Here is an 8,847-nt window from a genome sequence, read left to right on the forward strand (position 1 = left end):
ACAATCTTTGAGACGCGGCAAAAACTGTTCCATAGGGAAGTTTACAGTAACACAGGCCTATCTCAAGAAGCAAGAAAAATCTCAAACAACCTAACAACCTAACCTTACACCTGAAGGAGCTGGAAAAAGAACAACAAGCAAAACCTAAAACCAGCATAAGGAAGGAAATAAAGATTGGGGCATAAATAAATGATATGGAAACTAAAATAGTCCAACAGAACAGATGAAACTAAGAGCTATTCCTTTAAAAAGATAACCAAATTAATTAATATTTAGACAGAGTCCTCAAAAAAGAGTGGAGTCAAATAAAAAAAAAAATCACTAATGAAAGAGGAGAAATAACAGCCAATGCCACAGAAATACAAACTGTATGAGACTATTATGAAAAACTATATGCCAATAAATTGAACAACCTAGAAGAAATGGATACATTTTTAGAAACATATAACCTATCAAAACTAAAGCAAGAACTAGAAAATCTGAACAGACCAATGACTAGCAAAAAAATTGAATCACTATTAAAAAACTTCCAACAAAGCCCAGGACCAAATGCCTTCAGAGTGAATGCTCTACCAAATATTTAAAGAAGAGTTAATGCCTATTCTTCTCAAACTATTCCAAAAAATAGAAGAGGAAGGAAAACTTTAAAATTCATCCTATGAGGCCAACATTACCCTGATACCAAAAAGAAAAAGACACCACAAAGAAAAGATAACTACAGACCAGTAACTCTGATGAATATAGAAGCAAAAATCCTCAATAAAATACTTGCAAACCAAATCCAATAATACATTAAAAAATCATTCACCACAATCAAGTGGGATATATTGCTAGGATCCAAGGGTGGTTCAATATTCACCAATTAATCAACATGATACATTATATCAAAAAGAGAAAGGGAAACAAAAGAGAAAGGATTAAAAACTGTATCATTATTTCTACAGATGCAGGAAAAGCTTCTGACAAAGTCCAACACTCATGATAAAACACCCTCAACAAAGTAGAGAGGGAATATACCTCAACATAATAAAGACCATATATAAAAACCCACAGCAAACATCATATTCAATGGGAAAAAACTGAGAGCTTTTCCGCCTAAGCCGAAGGTCAGGAACAAGGCAAGGATGCCCACTCTCACCACTTTTATTTGACACAGTACTGGAAATCCTAGCTACAACAATCGGACAAGAAATAAAAGACATCCAAATTGTAAGGAAGAAGTAAAACTTTCATTATTTGCAGATGACATGATACTATATACAGAAAACTCTAAAGACTCCACCAAAAAACTACTAGAACTGATAAATGAATTTAATAAAGTTGCAGGATACAAAAATCAATGTACAGAAATTGGTTTCATTTCTATACAGTAATAATGAAGTAGCAGAAATAGAAATTAAGAGATCACCTTTACAATTGCACCAAACATAATAAAATATGTAGGAATAAACTTAACCAAAAAGGGGAAAGACCTGTACTCTGGAAACTATAAAACACTGATGAAAGAATTGAAGATGACACAAAGAAAGGGAAAGACATTCCATGCTCATGGATTGGACGAACAAATACTGTTAAAATGTGTACACCATCCAAAGCAATGAAAAAATACCAATAGCAGGGCGCCTGGGTGGCACACAGTCAGTTAAGTGTTGGACTCTTGGTTTTGGCTCAGGTCATAATCTCAAGGTCAAGGGATCAAGGCACACATTGGGCTCCTCATTCAGCACAAAGTCTGCTTGAGATTCTCTCCCCCTTTCCCTCTGCCCACCTCCTGTTCGTGCTTTTCTCATTCTTAATTTATCTTAAAAAAAAAAAAAAAAAAAAAAAGCTTTTTTTTTTTACAGAACTAAAACAAATAATTTTAAAATTTGTGTGAAACCATAAAAAACACAGAATACCCAAAGCAATCTTGAAGCAAAAACAAAACTGGAGGTATCATAGTTCCAGATTTCAAGTTACATTACGAAGTTGTAGTGATAAAAACAATATGGTACTGGCCAAAAAATACACACGGAGATCAATAAAATAAAGAGCTCAGAAATAAGCCCACATATATGTAGTCATTAATCTTTAACAAAAGAGGAAAGACTGTTTCACCATACACAAAGTGAACTTAAAATGGATTAAAGACCTAAATGTGAGACATGAAACCATAAAAAGCCAAGCAGAGGGCATAGGCAGAAAGTTCTCTGACAAAAGCAGTAGCAATATTTTTCCAGATAGGTCTCATTAGGCAAGGGAAATAAAAGCAAAAATAAACCACTGGGTCTACATCAAAATACAAACCTTCTGCACAGCAAAGGAAACAATCAACACAACTAAAAGGCAACTTACAGACTGGGATAAGATATGTGCAAATGACATATCTGATAAAGGGTTAGAATCCAAAATATATAAAGAACTAATACAACTCAATACTCAAAAAAAAAAAAAAATCCAACTAAAAAATGGGCTGAAGACATGAACAGACACTCTCCAAAAAACATCCAGATAGCCAATACACCCCTGCAAAGATGCTCAATTGCACTCATCATGAGGGAAATGCAAATCAAAACCACAATGAGCTATCACCTCACACCTGTCACAATGGCTAAAATCAAAACACAAGAAATAACAAGTGCTGGCCAGGATGTGGAGAAAAAGGAACGGTCGTGACTGTTGCTGGGAATGCAAACTGGTATAACCACTCTGGAAACAGCATGGAGGTTCCTCAAAAAAGTTAAAAATGGAACTATCCTATGATCCAGTAACCATACTATTGGATATTTACCCCCAAATACAAAAACACTAACTTAAAGAGACAGATGCATCCCTATGTTTACCACAGCACTATCTGCAATAGCTAAATTAAGGAAGCAGCCAAAGTGTCCATCAACAGACGAATGGGTAAAGAAGAAGTGGCATATATATACCATGTAATGTTATTCAGCCATAAGAAGAATGAGATCTTGCCATTTGCAATGACATGGATGGAGCTAGAGGGTATAATGCTAAGGGAAAATAAGTCAGTCAGGGAAAGGCAAATACCATATGATTTCATTCATATGTGGAAGTTAAACAAAACAAACAAGCAAAGGGAAAAAAAGAGAGAGAGAGAGACAGATCAAAAAACAGACTCTTAAATACAGAGAACAAACCAATGGTTACTAGATGAAATAGGTGAAGAGGATTAAGAGGGCACTTATCATTAATATTGAGTGATGTACAAAACTGTTCAATCACTATCCCATACAACTGAAACTAGTATAACATGTGTATTAACTATACTGGAATTAAAATAAAAAACTTAAAGTATTTATAGGGTTACATTAAAAAAAAATAAGGCAATATCCTAAGAGAACTACACCAAACTGGCCAGAAAAAGCATGTGATTACATAGAAACTACAAAAACTCCTACCTCTACCACAAAGCTGGTAAGGCAATCCCTCAGAGAAAACCTTTTAAAAAGTAAAACACATTTTTGTTGAAGATTTACTTCTGTAAGCTGGTCAAATCAGATTTTCTCTGCTTTTCAAGTCAACATTCTGCAAAAATTTTTAAAGCCTGTGGTGTATGAAGCAGAAAGGGCCAGGATTCCAGTCAGGAGCCCTTGGTTTGAATCTGTTTTCCTGCTTACCAGCTGTGTGTTCTTAGTCGCCCCTCTGAAGCCTTTAAGTGTGGCTAACAACTGACCCGTTGTTCCTGGAGTGAATGAAAATGTATACACTGGAATATTACAGGGAAAACCCTAATGCATATACACAAAACCTGAGCAAATTGGTCAGAGCACACATCAAGAAAATATCCATTCCTTCCCTGTGACCACTGCCCCTCTGGCTAACACACGGTCCCCCAATACAGAACCTCTGTAATAGAGAGCTACACTCAACTTGTATCAAGTTAAAATCAAATTCCTGCCTCCAAGTAAGAACCTTTCTGAAATTTCAGATAAATCCTGACCAAAAAATGGTGAGATGGCGGGCACCTTAAGAATTCAGTAAACTCAAGGGCACCTGGGTAGCTCAGTCAGTTAAGTGTCTGATTCTTAATTTTGGCTCAGGTCATGAATGGAAATGGAGCCCTGCGTTGGGCTGCATGCTCCGTGGGTAATCTCCTTGAGATTCTCTCTCTTCCTCTGCCTATGTCCCTTCCCCCACTCATGTGTGCACATGTTCTCACTCTAAAATAAATAAATAAATCTTTAAAAAAAAAAAAAAGAATTCTGTAAACTCAAGGCCTATCTTAGCTCCAGACCAACAGGGCACGGTGGAAATTAACATCCCTCCAAGACTGTCTCATCATGGATCCAGAGCAGATCCAGAACCTTTAGAGACGGCTTAAATGACCAAGAAATGGGAATCTGAGTCAGCAGGAAGCGAATGTTCATGCATCTGTCTCTCTACAATAAGCACAGAGCCTGTGGCCCGCGATAGTTTGCCCTGTCTCTTCCCCCAAGTTACGTGAAAATGGGTACGAGGTGAACCCAGGCTGTTGCATTTAAGACATGGGTAAAGAATGAGTTTTGGGTTTTTCTGTTTGTTTGTTTGTTTTTAATACCATTTGATTAGTGTCTGCTGAAAATACAGGATTCCTAAGCAAGATTCCAGAAATGAAAAGTGCTTCTTCCCAGGACATCTTGGGTTCCATTTCAATCCAATGATTCTATTACCCGGCTTCAATAGGAGCCTGAAAAACAGCTTTATGTCCTCCAAGTATAGTACGAAAGCCTAAGATTTACTCAACACACACAAAGACTTTTAATTTTTAAATTATACAGCCAGTTTATATTTATGGCAAATGCTTTTTAGAGAAACATTATGCTTGTTTTTCTGGCAGTTAGAGGTCGATAAACGATGAAAGCCTCCCATAAATCAAGGAGGAATAAATCTACTGTTTTTACCTACATCTATAAACACCAAATTAAAATTGTTGATTAGAAATACCAGAGGTTACAATTTAATTTGGCAAAACATCAAATTATAAATGATATTAAACAAGTTCCCTATATTGGACTTGAACTTAAAATCAGAGTCTTGAAATTGACAATGGCATTAGTTCAGACACCATAGTAGGGTATTACTGCCCCCCCCCCCCAAAAGTTAGAGAAGCCAAAACATCTCTAAACTGATGTAGCTCAGGTTTATCCAGGGTTTCCTAGCTTATTTCCTAAAAGGACCTAGCAGTTGCCTAACACACCCTAAAAACCTTCTAAAATAGCCCTTCAACCCTTCACTCCACCTTGCCTGCTTCTTTCCTCTCAGACATGAGCCCTCCACAGAGAACGCAGAGCTGTCACATCTGCCTTCCCACCCGGCACCCAACTCCATTCCTGGTGCAGAGGACAGAAGCCCCAGGAAACCCCATGTGGGGCCAGAAGGACATGTTAAGTTTCTACGGCAAAATCAGTGCTAAGGACAAGAACACAAAGCCCAAGAATGGTCTGACCAACATTTTTAAAACTCAGAAAACTAGTTTCTTCATGCTGTTGACAAAAATATAGGTATGTTTAAAAAAAAATTCATCTTTAAACTGCATGTGAATTTTTTGCCTAAACGGAACTGTATCTAGTCTCCTCCTCCCCCCTACACACACACATCAAATATGCGACAGGTGCTATAGACAACAGACTGCTTTCTTGCTGTACATGAATAAAAGAGGTTTATTTTAACGTTTCAGGAATCAATAGGTTAGGGCTGCACGAGACCTCAGACTTCTTCTAGGCCAACCCTTTCCCCTTTGCGAATCAAAGAGTATTTGACCAAATTCACATTAGCTGATCAGAGGCAGAATCTCCAACCCCCCTGTTGACAGGACAGGGCTCCACTTCCCAGAGCAGCTTCCTCCAGAAGAGACCAGGAGTTATTTTTATGTCGATCCTGTTTACCAGCTCTCCCCAGCCCTGCCACTTCTTGAATGTGGCCCAACACATTGTAAAGTTCCTAAACAAACCTTTCTCTACCTCTTTTTTTCCCTAAGTGTAAAATATAAGCAGATATTTAACTTCAAATAACTAATTACATCACAATATTAAAGTAACTTGTTTTTTCACCTTATTAAAAAGAACGTTGGTGTGCAATACAAAATTCTGTATTTTGATTTTTTTCCCCATAGGCACTTTTCCTATATTGTAAGCAATTAACACTCTAAAGTGTGCAACTTACAAGACAAAGAAATACCGAATAGTAGATTAACACCCAAAAGCAAATTTGCACAGCTAGGTCTGCAATATTATTGACTAATGTGTTAATCAATTGCTAATACATCTCTCAGCTCCCTCCACCATTCCCCGAAGGGAGCAAAAATCTCACTTACCAAGAAAAGAGAACCATATTCAAAGGTCTCATTCAAAATTTCCTTCTTTAGCTCTTGTTTTTCCGTAGGTGTCCCATTTTCTTTTTCACCCTTCTTTTCAGGGCTAATCCTATCCATGCTGGAAGCATATGTTATTTCCAAACACTCTGTGCTTTCCATTTTAACAGGGAGTAGGTCTCTGATCTTCTGGAAGAAGGTCGCCACGGACCCAGTCTCACATGCTGAATTAGAACTTGCTTTGTCAAGGTCTTCCTGATTCAATTTCATGGCAGATGTTGTTCTTGGAACCTTGTGTGAAGCATTTTTAGAATGAGTTGTAACATGCACAGCCTGGCTAGTAATGAGTTTATTAAATTGCTGCTTATGCGTCTTGTTAATTAGGATTTCTGCTTTTGTATCTACATTCAAGTCAGACCTTGGTGCTTTGTTCAAAGCTGTCGGCTGTCTTGAGGAAGACCCTGATGAGGCAGGTGATGAGGCACTGGTTAAGGGAGGTCTGGGCGTGACCTTTGATAAAGCGGGGTCTTTGGACGGCAACACCGGTCTAGACACAACTTTTGCTTTGACATTCTTGAAGTTTGGTCTTGGGTAACTTATAATTTCGGTTTTTCTAACTTTGCTGCCGATAGGGGTGTTCATTTTAGTTGTCAATTTTCCTAAATTAGGTTTAGACATGTTCACAGGTGCCCCCTTCACGTTTGGTAAATTTCTAAGCTCCCGAGGACTCTTCTCCACTTTACTACATTTCTTGGTTGCTTCAGTAGGCGAAAGAGAAAAGGTTGCATTTGGAGAATCGAGGACTGGCGTTGACATGCAAACTGGGTTATTTGTGCTAATGACCATATCATTTGCATCCCAACTCAGTTCAACTGATGAAGCCATCTTTTGTCCTGGTGGGCTACTCAGTATCAATTCAATGGTACGATTTTGGGTTTCTAAATCCTTTTCATTAGAGGCATTTTGTGGGTCTTCAGCCACAGTGACTTCGTGCTCTGGGTTCAGCACTTGGGCTTCGTTTTTATCAAAAGCTGGCACCAGTGATGGGCATTCATCATCTATAAGACAATTGGACACTTTTTCTCTTAGATTTTGGCTCATTTCCTTTTGCCCATATGAGGTCTGTGAATGTGTCTCACTATTTTGTTCATCTTTAGATAAACAAAAGAATTCTTGTAATACAGACTCATTGGGAACGTCCATGCCTTCAGAAACTGGTGTTTGAGCTTGTACCACTTTTTCTGCAACTAGTCTTTGCTGTGACCCATCTGTGTAGTCACTGGTGACCTGTCCTGAAGAATATGGACACTGAATGCCAGTATCTGGAACAACAGTATCAGTTTGCATCACATCAGAAAATGCTGTGTAAGTTGTGTCTTGAGCCTCTGCTGCAGTGGCTTGTTGGTTTTCAAAGCTCTCTCCATAATTTGTTTCTCTCATGTGCATGTTAGCAGAATGGGAAGATGTATGAATGGAACAGGACAAAGATGGGTTTCCACTCCCCATGCCGGTTGGCTGCAGATTTCCAGAGGTATGCAAAGACAGGCTCTTTTCAATGGCATGCTGTGCTATAAAGGTGCAGTTAACATGATCCACGGTCATGTCAAATGTTTGGTTTAGCTCCAAAGCAGTAGGAGAGTCCGCATAGTACAAATCACCATTGCTGGGTTTCCACACAAAAGGCAGAGATGTCTCAGCATTCTGGTCCCGGAATGATTCTAGGGAATGACAACTGTTGCGCAGGTATTTGGGCTTCTCTGTATTTACAACGTGTGCACAAGACTGAAGTGTAGAATCTTCATGGATATCAAACACCTCCTTACCAATCAACTGACTTGAAGACTTTGGTTGATCAAGTACTTCCACACACTGAGGGGTTAAAGCAAGACTTTCATCAATGTCCACAGCAGAGTTGGTTTCATAATCAACCACCATGTCATCTGGCTTGGCAGGATTCCAATTCACCTTATTGGTTGACGAGTTCTGTATATGTGATTTTTGGTTGTATGCATATGTGTTTTCATTTTTATCACTGATAAATAAGGATTGAAGTTCATCTTCTGTCTTCTCATCTGAATTATCATCATTCATCCTGAATATTAACTTTAAACCTCTGCCATTTTATTTCTCGAAATCCTTTCAAATGAGAGGAAAGGAAAAACTGTCCATCTCCAAAGTTTTAGCACAGTTGAAAGTTTCTAAGATGCTTTGAAGTTGTAATGATTTCTTGTTCCCTGAAAGAAACAAAATGATCAATTCAAGTAAGTATTATTAAAATTAGTAAGTCACTGCTTGATTAATTTCAATCACTTTATTTTTACATTTAGAACATACACCCGTGGATAGGAGTAAAGATATCCTTAGCTCAAGTATCATCTCCTTTCAAAGATGCTTTTTTATTTGAGGGAATGGGGCAGAAGCCAGAGACAGTGCTAAAACTGCCCCTGCGGCTGACTTCACTTCTGAGATACCTCCTCCATATTCCCATTGACTCTTGTCAGACAAGGGAAGGAAGCTCAATCTAACAATAGCCTTTCCTTCTTATTGGTTAGCCACTG

General features: G+C 38.3%; 1 protein-coding gene across 2 annotated transcripts in view; it reads right to left on the reverse strand.

Annotated features, from left to right (window-relative positions):
- The window catches only part of LOC111144563 (microtubule associated scaffold protein 1), a 110,332-nt gene extending 101,804 nt beyond the window's left edge, over positions 1-8,528 (reverse strand). For both annotated transcript variants that reach the window (XM_022498897.1, XM_022498896.1), the window contains exon 1: positions 6,293-8,528. In XM_022498897.1, the coding sequence (XP_022354605.1) occupies positions 6,293-8,380 (2,088 nt within the window). In that variant the 5' untranslated portion in view covers positions 8,381-8,528. The remainder of the gene's footprint in view (positions 1-6,292) is intronic.
- Between the last annotated feature and the right edge of the window lie 319 nt (positions 8,529-8,847).

The sequence above is a fragment of the Enhydra lutris genome, unplaced genomic scaffold (assembly GCF_002288905.1).
Source record: "Enhydra lutris kenyoni isolate GAN:26980312 unplaced genomic scaffold, ASM228890v2 scaffoldscaffold11, whole genome shotgun sequence".
In the NCBI taxonomy this organism is placed as follows: domain Eukaryota; kingdom Metazoa; phylum Chordata; class Mammalia; order Carnivora; family Mustelidae; genus Enhydra; species Enhydra lutris.